Source organism: Theobroma cacao, chromosome 1 (genome assembly GCF_053813885.1).
Source record: "Theobroma cacao isolate CCN51 chromosome 1, ASM5381388v1, whole genome shotgun sequence".
Lineage (NCBI taxonomy): Eukaryota > Viridiplantae > Streptophyta > Magnoliopsida > Malvales > Malvaceae > Theobroma > Theobroma cacao.
In genome coordinates, this window is record NC_142639.1 from 35,448,397 (window position 1) to 35,467,572 (window position 19,176).

A 19,176-nucleotide genomic window follows, 5' to 3' on the forward strand; every position below is an offset into this window, starting at 1 on the left:
CTGTAGACATCGCAATCCCTGAAACTTTCAAATCTGGAAATGTAAAATATAGCAAACTACAGCAAAATCCACCCGGTACTCCAAAGGAAATTCTTTTAATTCACTGGTCAATAAAATGGAAAATTGCCCCACACTGACAGAGAGAGAGAGAGAGAGAGAGGTTGTGGCCTCTGCCTGCACGGGTGGCACTAATTCAGTGCACAACCAACGATCAAATTAAAGACAAACACCGACTTGGTCAACCATCTCCTAGCCGCATTTATAATTTTTATAATTTTATTGCAAAATAAAAGCAAAAAAGAAATGTGGGCATAACTAAAATATTTTGGATTCTATATTGCTGAAAATGATACACTCTACTCATCCCTCTGGAAGAGAAACCATTGTCGCTTCTGTCTTTTCCACAACAATAATAAATCGGCATCCAGCTAACTAGATTATATTCAGCTCATTCTGATCCACTTAAACCACTGAAATTCTGCCAGTGTATTTGACAAAATGGACTGTTTACAGCCAAAATGGGGGTTGTAAATATCAAAAGCTAAAAAAAATATGGTATCTAAGCAATGGCCCAATAAAAATTTTGCTCGTGTTCCTATTGGGGCGTTGATGAAATAAATAATGCAAAAAAAAAAAAAGAAAAATAAAATAAAATAAAATTTTGATACATGACAGCCTAGAGTTAGATTACAGCTCTCCCCAATCTCTACAGTAAGGCACATCTCACTATCCTTGCCAGTTGCGGTAGAGGTGATAGGATACATATTTACAAAACCAGCATGCCGACGTGCTGATCATCGGCTCCAAAGCCGTATCTGTTGTATATCTGTTCCTTGCATCGCAAACAATATAGGGCCAGAAAAGCACTCAACTCTTTTCAACAAGCCGCACAACCCAGGTCAAAAAATAGGGTTTATACCTAACAATAAGTAACCAACAAGGATTTTGATGAGCAAGTAAGCATTTGAAAAACAAAACTTCAAAATAAGTAACGGCAATTACATACCAATTAGAGCAGCTCGATAATATTTGGTCATCTTGGCCACCAACCGCTCGGAGCTGAAACACAAAAGATATTAAGAACCTGCCCCTAACAAACACCTACCTAAATGCAGCGTCTCTAGTGATCAATTGACCAAATCAAGATGCATTCTAGCAAGCATGAAAATGCATGCGTATGCTCTGTTTTTAACTTTTAAAGCAGAATCTCACAGGAGAAATGCACACCTCTTGATCCAACTGGGACCACACCTTCTGGAGGTGGTCTGACAGGAAAGGAGTTTCTATGATTCATTGCAGGGGGGTGGAAGCCCCATCCTTGGTTTGGCAACCTTGTTGGCTCACATTGGGGTCCACCATATGAACCATGGCCATATGATGCTTTCACTTTATCAGCATACTGCGGACCTAATAGGAGAAAAGATAACATAATATACAATCAGGTATGATCAGAGAAACTGAGGCATTAACAGTAGACTATTCCCCATCACCTTTGGTACAAAATATATTTAAGAACATTACCAGAGAAGGGTTGTGGAGGAAACCTCCAGCTCTCTCTAAGTTCATTTGGGGCCGGTTTCATTCTCTCATGGCTATTATAATAATTTCCACCATCAGTGTTCAGAGAATAGTATCTGTTGGAGTAGGGAGGAGGTGGGGCATCCCTCATCGAATTCATATGCTGGCCTGAATTAACATATGAGAACTGATTTGATTGTGCAGGATGAGGAGGTCGTGGAGGGTAGGCATTGTGATGGAAGTTAGGACCATCAAGTTGTTGAATATTATTCACTGGATGCACTGGGTAACTGTTGAAAGAGGCATTACAATCAGAAACCTGCATAGGGCCTGGAAGATCTCTAGATTCAGGTCCATGATAAGGGGCTGCATTGGTGCACATTGCTGAATTAATTCTGGGTGCAACTGATGGTGGAACTGCAGATCGCAAATCATCTTGCCTATTCTGCAAACATAATCCAAACAAAAAGAATGAAATAACATATAATAATAATGAAATCACAAAGGCAATACAAACAAGCAGGACCTACATGTACACTGGTATGACTTGTTGAATCAACACCATTAGCAAAGGCATCAGATGTAGGACAAGGAGGGATGGGAGGGGGTGGGGGTGGGGGTGGGGGTGGGGGTGGCGGTGGAGGTGATGATGGCAGTGGTGGTGATGATGGAGGCACATCGTGAGGTAAAGGCGGGGCAAACGGCAATGGGAAATGCTGATCACACTGCTCTAGTGAAGTTTGTGCAGTATTCACTCCAGCAGCACCACTGGTTGAGCTCATTTCAATCTCAGGAGCAACATCCTCCATTTCAAGTTCACCATCAACATCTTCCAAAATATGTCTGCGCTTTTCAATTACAGGGTTTGCCACTTGTTCTTCAGGGGTTCCAGAATAGTGTTCTGGAGTAACAGCCTCAAAACTCCCTCCATCAGAATCACTACCTTCATCCTCATCCTTGAGCATTCGGGGCATACAAAATCCAGGAAGCTGGAAACTAGAATTGCTGAGGCAACAAAAAATATTTTACAAACAAAATTCTAGAAATTTTTAAAATTAGTCATAAGTTAAAGAGATTCCATAATACAGACCTGCCATACTCATCCACAAGCATACCCTCCATGTCCCTGACAGGATCATCCAATGCTCTCTCTGTTCTAGCTGAGCGGCGAGAAAAGGCACCACCAGAAGATGAAGCACTAAGTGAATCAAGTTCTCGTATATGGTGGCGAACAACAGACTCCGGAAGGATTCTTCTTTCCAGCCAAAGTTTCAAAACCTATACAAAAGAAAGTGGGTGAGTGGCCCCCCTCCAAAAAAATAAAAAAAACAGCTAATATCACTCACCTTTAAGCACTGCCGACGATTTTCGTGTGCACTCGGTCCAGGGGGAGCTGCAGCATAGAGTAGACGAGGCAGTGTCGCTTGAATAGCTGAAGGGTAGATGCCACCAACATCACCTGGACACCAAATAAAAACATAGCCACATTCATAACTCATATAAACTAAACACCTATCATACTGCTAAATGGCATCTTCACCAAGTCATTAGTGAATAAACACAAATCATACCTTTCAAACCTCGGGAGCACTGAGTAATGGAATCCACAAGAAAGAACAAATCCACTCTTCTGTGTAAGCTTGACTCACGTTCCAAATTTCGAGTAACAATTTCTACAACCTAGGTTTAAATGAAGAAATCAATGCATTTCAAATAAAATAAGATCTTTTAGAATATGAAGATATATCATCTGTACATATGCTCTCAGTTCACAAAGCTCTCTTTCAGCCTTCACTATAATACACTTTAAGTCTTAATAAAAGTCCTATAAGGGGGCATAAACAACTTTTAATGCCAAAGTTTACCTATGTCTAAGTTCAATTTAAAGTGCTGACAATGAAGGAGAAATGCCTTTGATAAACACTTACATAATATAACTAAAAAGAGAACTTTAACAATTTTACCCCAAACATTTAACTACATTAACTTCTGCATATAAAAAGATATACAAGCTATTATAAAACTCAATTGTCTTTATTCATCCTTAAATAATCACATGGACTTGAAACAGATGATTAGGGACAAAAGGCTTTCACATATAACGAGCAGTGACATGTTGAACTAATCAAGATAACCATGTCAAAGGTTGTATTAAGTGTTATAGGAATGTAATTAATTTAAGAGAAATAACTCTCAAGAATAATACAAAAATCTGTAAGTAAAGGTTATCATCATTACAGAAACAAAGGGCAAAACATCCAGAAACGCAGATCTACAATGAATTTAATGCTTCAAAAAGCTGATAGATTACAACTCACAAGAATAGTCCAGTAGTTCTTTTATACTACACAGCAGTACAAGAAATTCAATTTAAAAGAATAAACTGTTTTTTTGGATCTTGAAATATATGAGAGCAGTAATAATATTAGTTTATCACTAAAAAATGAAAAATGCTTTATTTTCAATATGGTTTTCCCTTGCCTCATATTCTGCCAGACCAAACAGAGTATTATAACAACACAAGTTTAAATAGACTTACCATTGGAATTTATTTGGCTTGCCCTTTACATAATTTTTGGTTTATTAGAATGACCCTTTTTCCCAAACCTAACAATTATGAAGATTCCTAATCTAATTAGGTTTATGAGTCACCATCTTTTCAGACTTGAATAACTTGCCAATTCTGGAAAATTGACTATTAAAAAATTCATGTAAAATATATGAAAACGAAATTATCGGGTTTTTATTCTGTGCTTTTTCATTCTTAACTAAATATCAATCACTACAATGTCCTTGACTTTCCTTCCAAAACTAGATTCTCTACCACAGTCCAAATAAATCCTCTTCTGGTATCTCACAAATCCCTCATGATTTTTAATGCAACTACTATCCAAAGATGTCATTGAAACCCTAATGTTATAGTGGCAAGAAGATTTCAGTGTTAAAGAACCTTCTATGAAGCCACATGTGTTGACATAAAACATCAACATATACAACCCTAGTTGGTTCCCAAATTCATAGTTTCTCTTACTGCTGCAGTTGCAGAGCATAGCCTTATAAGAGAAATTAATCAAATATGTGCTAAGTTTGAAAGTTGGAGGAAGATTAAAGATTGCCATATAAGAGAAAAGCTTAAACAGAAGCAAGGGAAAACAATCCACCCAGATTTCCTTTAGATGATAACAATAATATAATAAAGGGCCTATGAATATTAAAGTTGATCTCAACTTCACATAAAATGACTCCACTTTTGCACAATTGCAGCACTTGAGCGAGAATAATCTTTAATGTACTTTTGCGGACCTGCATGACAACTATAATTCAAACAAAAAAAAATAACAAAAAGGAAAGCAGAGAAATATTACCTTAGCAGAGACACCAAACTTTGCACAATCAATTGCTATGCGTGTTGCACGAGCAATGCTCTCCTTTGTCCTCGTTAAGGTTGCAAGCATATTTTCAAAGGATGACAGAGCAGCATGTGCTTCGGTGTAATTACTGCACTTACTGACAGATTTTGGTCTTTCAGAAGCAGCAGAGTCAGCTTTACCTTCATCGTCAGCAATTGAAACGCACAAAGATTTGTTGTGACAAGAATGCACATTTGGACTGCAATCCCCATTGCTTCGAATAATATTAGCACTCTCTGAAGTAGAAACATGGCAAATTGAAGCATTGGAAGGAGAGACCTTAGCAGGAGAATCTACCCCATCAGCTGAAGATGAACTTAACTGGACACCTACAACATCCTTGTCTGAATTGTCATTACAAATCAAACTAGAAGTTGCCTTCTGCCTTTGTTCAGGCAGGAGCTCTTCCATAACCTCACACCTAAGTCAAACAAGAAAAAAATTAAAAAAACATATTTAAGACAGGACCCTTTGGAAAATTCAATTCTGTTATCAGATTTATGTTAATATGAGCATCATGACTGTTTAATTTGCTTGCTATGGTTGTGCTTGTATTCCAAAGGGCTAAATTAAAGAAACCACTTTCACGATTGTAGGTGCAAAGTATGCAGTTAACTGTTGAAATTTCATGTTATATCTTTAACAACAAAAATAACCCAATATTGTTTCACTGAAAAGCTGTAATAAAAACAAGGCAAATATGCTTACATGCCATTGACTAAGCTGCTGTCATCAGTTTGAGACTTCAATGAATCACTTTTCTCATGACTGGTATGCTCAAAAGTGCACTTAAACACATTTGAACCATCCTGAGGTGAAACTTTACCAGTTTTCTCAGTCCCTGTGACAGGATCTGAACTCATGTCAGCATGTTCTGAAGTATTTAATTGTTCATCAGGATTTTCTGCCCTACAATTGCTCAAGCCAACAGGTTCAGCATCACGATCATCCTCTGAAGGCAACTGCTGATCTGTAGAACCACAATTGGGTCTGAAACTAGCCTGGCTTTTGTCAGGATTAGGGGATGGGTGTTCTAAACTTTGGCCTATATGACTATCACAACTAACATGGTTCATAGGCTCCACAAAGACATCTTTATGGAAATCATGCTTTTGATTTTTAGGACTCTTCACAGGTTGACTGCAAATATCTGGTTCCAAAGAAGATTTGGCACATTTTTCCCACGGTATTGAGTTTGATCTAGAAGAGATGCCACAATCACTATTCAAAAGCAAATCCATGCCACGTTGCTCCAACCCATTAGCTTCTTTGTCGTCAACAGCTGTATGAGAGCAACTCCTAATCGGAGAACCATGACATCGATCATCTAATGTTTCCATGGTTGGTGAATGTTCAGCACATGCCTGAACTTCTTCAGCAGCATTAGCTGACATAGCTTCCAAAGCACGATGGAGGCGTTTAGATGGAGGCAGCGCAGCTTCGCCACCTGCCAAACAGCCTAGTTGATTTCTCATGACTTTCCAAGGTTCTGGCCCGCTTCCTTGAACTTGAGTGTCATCCTTTGAAGGTGATATACTAACCAAAGCTCCCTTCAACACTAAAGAGTCTCTATCAGCAGGAGAATCATTGCGACAGCTTGATGATGGACTCATCTGCTCCAATAAATTGACAGCACCTTCATTAACAGGCTTTTCTTCAGTTGGTGAAGAACTAGTGAACTCCTCTTCAGCAGCTGACAGTTTGCCCCTGCGAACCCTAGCTCTTTTCACCAATGGTAGATGCTCATCTCCATCATCTTTGGAATATTTCTCATTTAAATTTTCACATGTATTCTGCAAATTTTTCCGAGTATCATCGATTCCTAAATTCAGATCTGCTTCTGCATACATTCTAGCAGGACCCTCAGCAGAGTCATGATTTACTCGCTTTCTAAGAGGTTTCCTTTTCTTCTTAATGACAACTGTCTTTATTTGGAAATCAAGCCCTTTGCTCAACTCAACATCTCCCTCCAAACACTCGACAACGGTCTCAGAGTGTTCTGGTTTACAACTAGAATCCATAGTGCTGCCTTCGTTCAAGCTAACAGCATCAGAATCAACAGTGGCAATTTCAGACCCATTATCATCAATGCTACCATTCGACATTAACGCAGATGAGTCCACATCATCACTTTCAGAAGCATCTGTAGACTTTCTGACTCGTTTATTCCTCCTTAGGGATCCATCCTGGATCACATTAGCTGACACATCAGCTGCAGTCCTAACATCATTAGATGACATCATAAAATTCTGGAATCTAGAGGATTCCACCCTTGATGAGCTTCTAGCCCTTCGAACTGATGGTGCCTTCTGCTGTGCAACAGATTTTTGAGATCGTAAACCTCCAGATCTTTTTCTTGATGAGTACGTAGTCAATACGGGTGTTTCTTTGACCAACATCTTATCCAGAGGTTGCTCTGACACAGATTCTTTTTCAAACAGAGCATCAATTTTTGCCTCAGCTGGAGCAACCTCAGTTGCATGACTTGGATCATTTCGATTTGTCACGGCATTTGAACTTTTTAATCGCAACTCTACTGTTGCCTCACAGGTTTCAGTCAGATCCTTTGATGCAGATGAGTCCACTGAGTTCCCATAATTCACCTGAGTAACTCCATCAGCAGAATTATAATCATCAACCTGATCCTGTTTCTTTGACTTCTCATAACTGTCAATAATTTCCTGGACTGCACGAACAAAATCCGCACCCTTCCCCTGACGTTTGATCAAAAGAGATTGTTTCTTCTCTTCAGTAAATGCTTCAACATCAGCAGGATTACAGAAGGCTCTGCTTGAGAAAATATCCATATGAGAACTAACATAATCCAAACTAAGCTAGGGGAAATTATATATGAGGAGCATAAGGATATAGATGAGTTAAAACAACCAACAAGTAGAAATATCCAAATAACAAAGACCAACTGAGAAAAAGGATTACAAAAATGTTACAAAGTAACTATTATAGTTCCTATCAACAATATATTAATAAAAAATATAGTAGCTTTAATAGCACAATAGAGTTCCATGCATCTAATTCCCAAGCGCAGCCGATTCAAAATTTATTCAAATAAATAAATTAGTATACAGAATTCATTGGATAACTCATTCCATACATACAGGTGCTACACATAAAAAGGAAACCATTCCTGTACATGCCCCCCCCCCCTTTTCATTTTTTTTAAAAGGTTTCACAAATCTTTCACATCAAAAATGATACAAATGCAATACCAACAGGTGCAAGCATGTTAAGATACAGCTGATAAATATGCTAATGAACTTCCGAACCCACGTTATCAAATGGCTAAAATTTTTGCTAGTCTATGTAGATTTCTGAATTTAAAGACTACATCTTACTGAGATATATCGCAGATGACGAGCCCGTTTGGCCTGGCTTTTTTCTAACTTAAAAGCTATTATGAAGCTCTTATGAAAAATAATAGCTTTTAAAATTAAGCTAAAGTTGTTTGGTAAATTTTTTTTTATAAGTTCTTTTTTATAAATTATAATTTTTGTTAAAATTATCATAGATGGTATTTTTTTTTTTAAGAAGGTAATATTGTAATTATTTTAAACAAATGAAGATATTTTTGGAACAAAAATAAAAATTCTCTTATATTTTTAAAAAAAGAGAAGAAAAAGCTCCTCCTTGGAACTTTTTTTTAAGCTCTTTTTTTAAAAATTTTGTTCTTAAAAAAAAAGCTACTTTTTTTTTAAGAGCTTCTCAAAAAATTATGTTTGGCCTGGCTTTTGCTTTTAAGAGGTAGATAAGCTGAAAAAAAGCTAGGCCAAACATGCACAACATCAACATCATCAAATAACTAGATGACTTTTACTAAATCTGAAGAACATTAGCAGCAATGTTTCCAGATACTTCATATTCTAGGAATTGTTTTCCAGCATGTAAAACTTCCTTTTCAAGGTATATCTATTGAGTACAAAAATGTTACAGGAACAAATGTGAAAACCATCAAACAGAAAAGATAAATGAGAATGGCAGCATCCCAACTAAGTATAAATCATGTCCAGATTTGAAAGCCTCCAAAAAGTCTGTTTTCAGATTACAGTGGCTCTACCCTTTGAAAAACCATGTATAGGTCTTCTACATGAAAACTTAAAATTCATCATCATGTTACATATTCTACAATAAAGTGGGAGAACCAAAGACAGCCCAAATAAAGCATAAAGCTGATAATTAGAACAAAGAAAAGAAGATCCAATTTACAATCAGCACAATACCACTCATATAACCAGTTATTGAGGTCTACCAGCTTTAACAACATAATCTTTGACTCAATATTACAATAATTTGCAGTAATGAACTAAGTTCATAAGGAGTTTCAAAATTTTTAAAATAAAAAGAATATATATATGCAAACTTCATATACAGATGCAGCAATGCTCCAGTGAAGAGTATTTGATTGTAATTAGAAGGATTATCACCACCTTGCAAAAGACAATAGGCAAAACAAGAATTTTACCAACCAATGACCAACATCACTCAACATAATAGAAAACAGAAAATGGAAACTTATAACTACTCTCTTCTTGCATTCCATCCCTAAATGAAAAACAGAACCTATTGAATGAGGGGATTGACTACTGCAAAAAGTTAAGAAAGCAGTTGAAGCAGCAGTGAAGTGAGAGGATGGTATTTGCCCATTCTTGAGCACTTCTGAATTGCAGGGTTTTGGGAAAGCAACATCACTAATTTTAGATCAATGCCACATGTATCATACCTTATTTCTCTATGTATTCCAACACTAGATTTAAGTGGTCTAAAATGAGGTTTTACTAGCTCTATTTTGAAAGGTCTCTTAGAGAGATTTCCTTTCTCCTTTGCCTCATCAAATTCAGCATTTTATGAATTCAAATTCCCACTTAGCTTCCATATCTCACCTTCATCCTACATTTGAGCTTGGTGTGTTCTATACTATATCAGTGATTACACTTCTAAGAGCTCAGGAGCTATCAGAATGATTTCAAAATTTGTTATATAACAGTTACCTGCCGTATCCTCACCATATCTTCATCCTACTTTTAAACAATGCCAGTTAACTATCATAAATTACTAGTGTTTATGTTTACTATAGCCCAGGAGCTATGAGAATATCCAAAATCATTGTGCAAGCAAAAAGGTAGATCAAAAAACTCCTATCCACTACAACAAGAACCTAAAAGTCAATAACTACTACCACAGTGTAATAGCTGAATGTATAACCTAAACCTCAACTTTAACATATTATTCTATGTTGGAGTCAAATATGCATAAAGCTTGCTATACTCTAAATAAGTCAACAATGACATTGGAGTTCAATAGCACCTAACAGCTACCTCCAAGAGTAATTACAGGAGAGGATAGTTTAAATTCCTTTCACATTATCAAAGTATATACCGCATCAAAGGTCAACATGCATTCACCCATCCAACACCGCAAGTAAATTCACCTCTACCAAGTTTATAGACTTAATGGTTTAACTAATTCAAATAAACAAATTAAAAGAAATTCCCCTTGAGACAATTTGTTTGATAAAAGAAAATAAAAGCACGAGAAGCCGAGAATGTACATTCTTCCATAGTTGCAAATATTTTATAAATACATCAACTTAACTCTAGACAACTTCCTATCCTACAATACAAACTAATACAAAAAAAAAGTCCAATTTAAAATGTTTTAATTGAGCATTCAAACACCCATATCTGGCTGCACACACAAGCACCCATTACTAGATCATAAACATTCAATTTAAAGATAGATGACTATCTATAATTTAAAAGATACCTTATAGATTTACGTATGGACAGTGAAGAAAGGAAATTAATTCATCCATCTCCGAATGATTATGCTTTTCCCTTGGTAACAACAAAATATCGCCACCGTTGATATGGGTTAGGTGGTTAGCACGCTGGGGAAAAAATATTACTAAACAATGGATCCCTCATCATATAAACATACTGAAGAAGAAGAGGAAATGAAAGTAATGATGATGATAATATGTTGTCAAAAAGTTGAAACAATAATCTTAACAAGAATACCCAAATGCTCGTAGACATCAAGGACATGGCCACTGAAATTATATTACCAACGCTGATGATGACAATGGATTGTCAGTAGAGTTCAATAAATCATCTAAACCTAGAATGTCACATGCTTTTACACATCAAGGACATGGTGAACCCAAATTATCTACTGACGATCATGATAATGACATATAGATCAATAAATCATCTAAACAAGAATGCCAAAAGATAATCTACAACAAAGACAGAGGCCACCTACAGTATCTTCCTTTGAGAATAAAATCACTCAACTAACATAAGTCACCAAAAAAATTTGACCATATTACACAACTATCAACAAGAAACACCAAAAACTAAGACCATAGAATTGCAACTACGCATGACTATTAATAATTTAACATAAAGACAAAAGGGGGCAAAAAGAGGAACACAAAGCAAAAGGATGAACTGAACAGACTAATAATCTTGAAATGTGCACTTACATTTGCTGGGTTCCAAAGAAGTAAACCAGAACTTTCTTCCAATCAGATGAATAGCCCCACTTCTCTGGCTCGCTTACCTGCCACCAGCAATCAGAAATATAAGCCTAAAAGTAGTGATTATACAACTGAAAGAAACAAAAATAAAGTAAATAAAGGGGGAGGAGGAAAATATAGAAGAAAACAAACAGCAAAAGGACTACAGGATAGGTTAGTAGAAGATAAAGATGACAAAACAATCTTAAAGAGCAAAAGTTAAATCCACAGCCTCTAAGTAGAATTTAGAAACCAAGGGTTCGATTTTGCCAAAAACAGTTCTGCCAACAGAATTTCTTATTTAATTTTCTAATAAATGCATTCGAGTTTCTATTTTAACAAAATCCATGCATATCATCTCCTTCGAGTCACAAAAATTAAATCAAAACTGGTCAAACATTAAATATGCAAAAGAAAAAGAAAGCCGACAAAGAGTTCCTCCCTTTTAATCAACGATCAACAAAGAAGCAAACCCTAAATAGAAGAATCAATCATGCCACCAATATAGAAGATCATTTAAACCTCACATGCAACAAACACTACGGCAACATCATATTATACAACATAACAAAGATTTTCAAGACATCAAAGATAGAAAAAGGATAGTGATAAAAGTGTAGGCCTACCGTGGCAGGCCAAGCAGGGAAGCCTTTGACTTTAGCAAGGACAAGATCGCCGACTTTCCATTGGCGGCGTGCGGCGGCGGCAGCGGCCGCCTTACTGGCGCCCTTCCTTCGGCTGGGCGCCATCGCAGAACCGATTAAACTATTATCCCGAACTCAAAGGCACGCCAAATCGCCCGAAAGGCGTAACAGTTTGGCACTCTCTAGGGTTCCGGCGCAACAATTTGGCACGAAATTTTGAAGGCATTTGAAACGCCCCCCCGATTAAAAGTGAGTGAGCAACTCAGTCTGTTAAAAAAAAGAAACCCTAATATTTTGTTCAAGAAAAAGGAGTGTTAATGTTTTTTTTTTTTTTTTGCTTTTTCTTTTTTTGGTTTGTTTGGGTATTACTGGGGGTTTTTGGGAATAAAAAGATAATCACACAAGGAAAATGCAAAGATATCGAAGATTTGAAATGGCGAGGTGAGGAAAGTGCTAAAATACGCAGGTGGGGTGTAGGTTAAGAGTAGGAAGGGGGAAGTGCTAAAGTGCACGGAAAGGGGGCGGTGGTGCAGGTTAAGAGTGAGTGGGGAATCTGGTGGGGAGGGTTGGGGAAGGCGTATGCAAATCCACGTGACTTACCCAACTGACAGGAGGCAACAAGGCGATGATCACTCAAATCTTAAAGGACCATACTAGGGAGTGGGCTCTCCCCCCCCCTCCAAAAAAAAAACAAATCCAAAGAATATTCTTACTATGAACACAGCTGCGGTTTGGGTACTGGGCCTACTGGCTTTTTAAGGCCCATTTTTGTACTTTCTGGTTCTGAAAGGCTGGTTTGGACTACTGCCCACCGCCATTCCTTCATCATTGGTTTATAATGCAAAACTGAACAATAGTAGACGTGGTCAACCTAACACAGTGGAAAAGTTCGGACGGCGGCCAACATCCATGTCTGAAAAGTCAAAACATTTTAAACGCGTAGCTGGGTCTCCACCGCCATTGCAAACTAGTTCATTGCCAATTGACCTCTTATCAAATGTCAACCTTCTCGGCTCTCGCATTAATACTCTCCATACGCTTCAACTCCCAGCATTTTAAGCAGGGAAAAGTCTGGGAAAGCCAAAGAAAAGTAACGATGGTGATCTTGCCAAACCCAAATCCCTGCACTATCAAATTGCAGCCAAATAATAACCCTTTTTCCATGTCCAGTTTGGTGTCCATTGGCACGGGGAAACATGCACCAGCTCGCATTGCCATTGTCTCAACCCTAAGTATATCGTACCAAACCAAAAGCCTGGGTCGGTTCATCAACGGCAACCGTGTTCTTGAAGAACCATCTTCAAGGCGGGGATCTCTTTTTGCGGATCAAACTTTGACAACAAGAGATCTTGGAGAGAATGAAGGCAAAAGTGGGTATTCAACAAAGCTGAAAACCAAGCAAAATGATCACGAAGAATTCGAGAAAGAGGTCGAAAGTGTTATCTGCAGGCTGAAGGCAGCTGTAGAAAGGATTAGAGAGTTGGAGATACAAAAGTTAATGGGTAGGTTTAAGGGAAGAATGTCAGATGAAGATAGAATATTAGTGGAGAATACGAGTAGAGAAATTGTAGACAGGTTTTTGGGGCGGCCCCTTCATTATTTGAGAAGCGGTAATGGAGATTTGAAGGAGAAGTTGAAGGACTTGAAATTGCTAATTCGTATGCTTGATAAATTATGCATCGAGGGAAAACCCAGACCTACCAACCATGTTTTATGATTCTTTATTCTTTCTTCTTCTATTCCATTTTTTTTAAACATTCGTCAATCATGAAGAATCATTCAGTTGATTCATTCTTTTCTAGCAAAAAGATCATAGATTATAAGAAAAAATTGACAAGTCGTTTATTTCATCTACAATGCAAGGCCATGTCCTTTGTAAGAACAATAGAGAAATTATACACTGACATCTTGATTTATGGTTAGAACACTAGAAGAACAGTTGGTTTGCCTCCTTTCTTATTATTACTGATTATTAAAAATGGTATACAGCTGTGAATCTTACCATGATATTTCACGTTGGCTTAAAAAGTGGCTGCCATTCCCATACAAGATATGTAGATTGTAGACTGGTGCAATGCTTGCGTGGGTCAAATTTGGTCGATGATGAACCTTTGTGTTTGAAATTTATTGCAAATCAGTAGACATTCATTTGGCATGACCCTGTCATGCATGAAAAGTCATATACATATGTTCTAAACGACTCCATCTCCGAGCTTAAGTTCTTTTCACCTGATATCCCTCTCAGCTTTTAATTTAACTTGGATCAAAATCTGATCCAAAAAACTTCGATTTCAATTAATCAAACCTGACCCAATATATGCAGTTAGTAGATTTATGCACAACATTTTGGAGAACAGCCTTTGAAATCAAACTTTTCATTTTTCCTTTAAAAAGACAAGCTTTTCATTTGTTTATGAAGCATGTCAATGATGAATTCTGTATGAACTCCACCCACCACAAGAAAAACTTTTGAGCTGATTTTTTTTTTTTTTTTTTTTTTTTTTTTGCTTTCAGTGGAACAAATCTTTTCCTTGAATTTCCTTCCATGATTCAAACACTTTCATAAAACATATAATAGGATAAAATTGAACTTTGCCAAATTGCAAACATCAATTGAAAAGAAGACAACGACCAAGAAATTGTTTAGTTTCAAGCTGCATTCTGAATTTTATATATCCATAAAGACAATATAACGTTCCTTATTTTTATCATGCTTGATCTTTTCAACTTTCAAGATCAAAAAATTTACCTCCGTAAGCTGTACCATCGAAAGAAACAGATCTTCATATGACGAAAACGGATACATAACCTTTCCAAATTGTAAGAGCGATACCAAAATGCTGCTTATCATACTGAACAAACTACCTAACTACATAGAGCAGACCCAGAGTGTGCACCAGGTGTATCCATTCCATAAGCTCATCTTTTCTGCATAATGTATGGGTCTAATATCTTAAAGAGATCATTGCCTGAAGAGAAGCTCCAACAAAGGATGCTGTACTTTCAAAGGTGGCTTGTGTTTGTTGCTACCTTCCTCTTTCCCCTACAGGTCCATGTTAGGATTTCCCTCCCATACTTGCACATCTTTTGCAGCCAGAATCAAAATTCAGCTGTTATAGCTGTTTTCTGGTCACTCTGTTTCTTCTTCTTTTCATTTTGCTTCTGTGACTTATTCAAAGCTTGGTCAGCCTTTGAGACAATTTTAGAGACTGTGAATCCAGCTTCTTCAAAAAGCTGTGCTCTATGAGGAATCAAAGCATTGCGTAAAACAACGTCAACTCCATCATAGGTCCAAACCCCTAACACTGCCTCTCCATTAAGTCCAATAGCAAACCAACCAATACCAGCGGCAGCAAGGTCCACTGAACTTGAATCCCAGCTATGACCAGAAACATGGAATTCCTTTCTCACCCAACTGCCAAGCTCTTCTACTCGTTCCTCCCCAATTGGGGGCTAAAGCAAGCACCAATGCAGAAAGTGTCAAGGGTACCATTATACACAACCAAAATGTAGTAAAAGAAAAGTGATATGAAACATGTAATATTCCAGGTAGAATATGAGTGATGCAAAGCAAAAACTTGAGATAGAGAAGAATGGCAAAAAAGGATTTCTACAGTGCATCACTTATATCAAGGGGAAGATATTACTTCATTTTAGCTCACCACACCTGTAACTGACGACCAAAATGATCCTCTAGCATTCTGTGTGCATTTTCAGTTCTCCCCATGTGTAATGGTAGATAAGGAGATGCCCAAACTGTAACATACAGAGATTCCACAGATGACTCTTCAATATCCAGCCTCATGAGTCCAGCAATGTGAACTGTGTGACCTGCCTGTCACATTCAAATGTATGAACATTAGCCTTAGCCACAAAGCACGAAAATATAAAAGGAAACAAAAACTGAAACCAGAATTTTGTAGCAGCATGCCCCCATTTTCCCATTAACAAGAGAACATCTGAAACTCAAGCAGCAAAAAAAAATAAATAAATAAAGAATCTAACCTGACCAAAACAAGAAACAAATTCTATTTACAGACCATAACAAGAGCAAATCTCTGGCTGAACAATTTAGGCAGCTAGGACTTTTGACAGGAGAAATTATATCACATGTTGAATAATGTCATTTTGAGACTAACCTTGATTCTATACGTCCTCGGTTTCAACTCCTTACTAACATAAACAAGCTTCTGCTCCTCCCTAGTCAACCTAGTTGTCATTTGATGTGGCTGCAAAAGCCCTGGAGTATCAAATAACTTTGCCTGCCCTGGCAGCACCCCTTCCACTCTTACTATCCCCAAAGTTGTCCCAGGCACTGGTGCCTCTGTCAAGAAACCAATCTTCCCACCAACACACTTCCCAACGGCATTGATCAATGTACTCTTCCCAGCATTTTGGGCCCCCACTGCCCACACAGTCCCTCTAGGCCCTGCCATCTCCACAACATCCTCCACCAAGCTCTTCACTCCCCAATCCCTCACAGGACTCACAAAATGCAATTTTGCAATCTTGCTAGCTCCACCCTCCCTCGCTCTCTGCCTCACCCAATGTTCATATCGCGTAGGTGACAAAGAGCTTGGTAAAAGATCAATCTTAGTAACTACAAGCACAATCCTAGGCACATTTCCAGATTTCCCCTGTTTCCAAGCTGTGTAATTCTCTTCAGTTACATCAGATACAAGTTTCGCTACTTTTCTTGGAAATGACCCATCAAAATCTGATGCATCAACCACCATTAAGACCACTGACCGAGCTCCTGACACTGCTCCCAATCTCCTGCCAACGGTATGATCAAAATCAAATTCTGGCAATAAATTCTCCACTGTTGGATCCCTCACCTTGCCATAATGGCGCAATGAGTGGCATCTAGCGCAAACCACAGGCTTTTCAGGCATTTCTTTATCTAGGTTCTCTTCCTCAATGTCAGTGCTTTCACCTTTTTCCTCCAAAAGCACACCTTTCTTGAGAAAGACTGTGAATTCAGGTTCAGTTGACACAGGTACCAAGTAGCGGGAACCTGTTTTGAGCATCAGGTCCTTGGTCTTCGTTGGGGGCTTGATGAAGAAACCAGGGTGTTTAGGGTCTGAGCCCTGCATGTGTACCCCACATCCTGGGCAAACAACATTGTGGGGGGTGGCATCATCATAGTTTCCATCTCGGTTCAGGGTCAAAGATTTAGAAGAAGAGGACTCCTGCTTCTGCTGGTGTTTTTGATACTTTTTTGGTGGTGATGGTGTGGCTGTAGATTGAAAGGTGAAATGGTTGGTGAAGAAGAGGAGGTGTGGAGTCTTGTTGGAGATTTGGGGCTTAGTCATGGGTAATAGCGGAATTGAAGTTTTGGCTGCTGTAGTGGAAGTGAAGGGTTCTGTAAAGAAGAGGGAGAGAGAAGAGAGAGGTTTGAGTTTTGATGGAGAAAGATTTCTGGCTCTAATGATCATTTCTCGTTGCTTGCAATTGCTCTGAGTTTCTTCCTTTTCTCCGTGGTACTAATTAAGGACCAATGTGCATTGCACATGAAACCTTTAAAACAAAGGGGAAAAATGTTTATGGCCTGAACAATTACAAGATATAAAGAATAATAATGTTGAGATGCAGTCCATTTTTACCTCATAAAAATTTTTCAGTAATTCATAAATCTCTTTCTAACATACAGCTCCTCTATATAATGTCTGGCAATACTTAAAGAACAATGTAGAATAACACAGACGACACTGAATAGCACCAGATACCAACAGAAACAAGAAACATTATATCGCTATTAATCTTCATATTTTCCATTGAAAATTAATCAATGCAAAAACATAATTGAAGCTAAAGCATATGATCACTAGATCAAGTTTATAGTGGTTTTGACTACTTGGAACCTATTTTTATCACTCCCTGAAGCAGATGAGCAATGTTAATCCCATTTGTCCCCCAGCAGATAGTTACCGGTTGCAGAAGCAAATCATCAAATATATTTCCAAGCTTATTGAGCAAGAAAGTATCCAACAACTAACAGACACAACAAAATCCTACTATCTCTTTGTAAGGCCAACGATAAAGAACGATGAAACTCTAGATTGATAAGGATTTCACCTTAAGTTTGAAACTTGAATAGCGAAATGGGAAGTAAACTGACTGTGGCCCCTTATTATTGATTTTTTAAAGAAACGAAACAGAGAACAGCAAAATAGAATTTAAAATACGAAATCAACTGAACCCAAACCCAACAAAAAAAAAAAGGAATAACATAGAAATTAATTGCAATATCACAGTGATAACTAAAAATAAAACACAAGTAGAATAATAAGAAAACAATTCAAGAATGAATCCTCACCGCTTTATGGAATAAATCGAAAATTTGGAGAGTGAAACAAACGGCAGGAAAGAAGAGATTTTGTCTCGGATGAGGAATGGCGAAGAGGAGAAAATAAACGGAGGAAATGACTGTAAGGGATGGCTGAGAACAAGGCGGCTGAAAAGAAATGGAGGGAAAATGGACAAAGAGCGGAGCGGAGAGGGAAAGAGAGCCAGAGCGGCTAATGTGAGAACGAACTAGCTCCATTTGGGCTTCCACTTACCAAACATTGTCTACGTATAGTGGCATTGTTGTAATTGTGACAAAATTTATAATATAATCTTAATATTCCATTAGGTTTTAATATAAAATGGATTACCTTAGAAAGTATAGTGAAATATTTAAAAATATGAATTAATATTATTTCAAAACAGTAAATTGCATCAACACGCACGAATATTATGTACCTCATATTTTAAGCGAACAACCATCTTTTAGTTAAAAAAACAAATTCTATTCCTCAGTATTAGGTTGAAAATTGTATAAAACAATTAGTATATGCTTATTTACATGATGGCAATATATTAATGCACATATTAACAATTATATAAAATAAAACATGTCCATTAATAAAGATTATATAGTATTTTATTACCAAATTGTGTACTTCATTAATATAAAGACTTGAACTGCAAATTCTTATATTTGGGTGTTGCCATGTCTACTCTTATTAAACTAGATATTAGTTAAATCTCAAAAAATGAAAATTTTAATCTAATATTATACCTTTTA

At 37.4% G+C, this 19,176-nt stretch overlaps 3 protein-coding genes across 4 annotated transcripts; 1 reads left to right on the top strand and 2 right to left on the bottom strand.

Moving 5' to 3' along the window:
- Positions 1–462: 462 nt before the first annotated feature.
- On the bottom strand, positions 463–12,713 carry LOC18613397 (protein HUA2-LIKE 3). Of its 2 annotated transcripts, XM_007050609.3 has the most exons (12): positions 12,087–12,713; positions 11,428–11,504; positions 5,637–7,715; positions 4,884–5,349; positions 3,090–3,198; positions 2,865–2,977; positions 2,609–2,796; positions 2,049–2,523; positions 1,522–1,963; positions 1,228–1,407; positions 1,007–1,059; positions 463–919 (listed from the first exon to the last, which is right to left on the bottom strand). In XM_007050609.3, the coding sequence occupies exons 1-11, from the start codon at positions 12,207–12,209 to the stop codon at positions 1,034–1,036; spliced, it is 4,278 nt and encodes a 1,425-aa protein (XP_007050671.3). In that variant the 5' UTR covers positions 12,210–12,713; the 3' UTR covers positions 463–919; positions 1,007–1,033. The 2 variants fall into 2 exon arrangements, with proteins under 2 accessions (XP_007050671.3, XP_088665395.1); XM_088809269.1 differs by lacking the exons at positions 463–919; positions 1,007–1,059 and having other exon boundaries at positions 1,074–1,407.
- Positions 12,714–13,116: 403 nt separating this feature from the next.
- LOC148764773 (uncharacterized) lies at positions 13,117–13,941 on the top strand. The gene has a single exon (XM_088804610.1). The coding sequence runs from the start codon at positions 13,201–13,203 to the stop codon at positions 13,819–13,821; it is 621 nt and encodes a 206-aa protein (XP_088660736.1). The 5' UTR covers positions 13,117–13,200; the 3' UTR covers positions 13,822–13,941.
- Positions 13,942–14,734: 793 nt separating this feature from the next.
- On the bottom strand, positions 14,735–18,651 carry LOC18613399 (P-loop containing nucleoside triphosphate hydrolases superfamily protein). Its single transcript, XM_007050612.3, has 4 exons — positions 18,424–18,651; positions 16,244–17,624; positions 15,772–15,939; positions 14,735–15,557 (listed from the first exon to the last, which is right to left on the bottom strand). Exons 2-4 carry the CDS (start codon positions 17,540–17,542, stop codon positions 15,204–15,206), a joined length of 1,821 nt encoding a protein of 606 aa, XP_007050674.3. The 5' UTR covers positions 17,543–17,624; positions 18,424–18,651; the 3' UTR covers positions 14,735–15,203.
- Positions 18,652–19,176: the final 525 nt, after the last annotated feature.

What these genes read in the sequence shown, in the direction of transcription:
- LOC18613397 (XM_088809269.1), bottom strand. Translation starts at nt 12,209, where the DNA reads ATGGCGCCCAGCCGAAGGAAGGGCGCCAGTAAGGCGGCCGCTGCCGCC. An exon ending in AGTTTGGTGTCTCTGCTAAG is followed by an intron (nt 3,199 to 4,883) that starts GTAATATTTCTC and finishes ATTTAAACCTAG; the next exon opens with GTTGTAGAAATTGTTACTCG. An exon ending in TCCTCCACAACCCTTCTCTG is followed by an intron (nt 1,408 to 1,521) that starts GTAATGTTCTTA and finishes TTCTCCTATTAG; the next exon opens with GTCCGCAGTATGCTGATAAA.
- LOC148764773 (XM_088804610.1), top strand. Translation starts at nt 13,201, where the DNA reads ATGGTGATCTTGCCAAACCCAAATCCCTGCACTATCAAATTGCAGCCA.
- LOC18613399 (XM_007050612.3), bottom strand. Translation starts at nt 17,542, where the DNA reads ATGATCATTAGAGCCAGAAATCTTTCTCCATCAAAACTCAAACCTCTC. An exon ending in CGAGGACGTATAGAATCAAG is followed by an intron (nt 15,940 to 16,243) that starts GTTAGTCTCAAA and finishes TGAATGTGACAG; the next exon opens with GCAGGTCACACAGTTCACAT. An exon ending in ATTTTGGTCGTCAGTTACAG is followed by an intron (nt 15,558 to 15,771) that starts GTGTGGTGAGCT and finishes TGCTTGCTTTAG; the next exon opens with CCCCCAATTGGGGAGGAACG.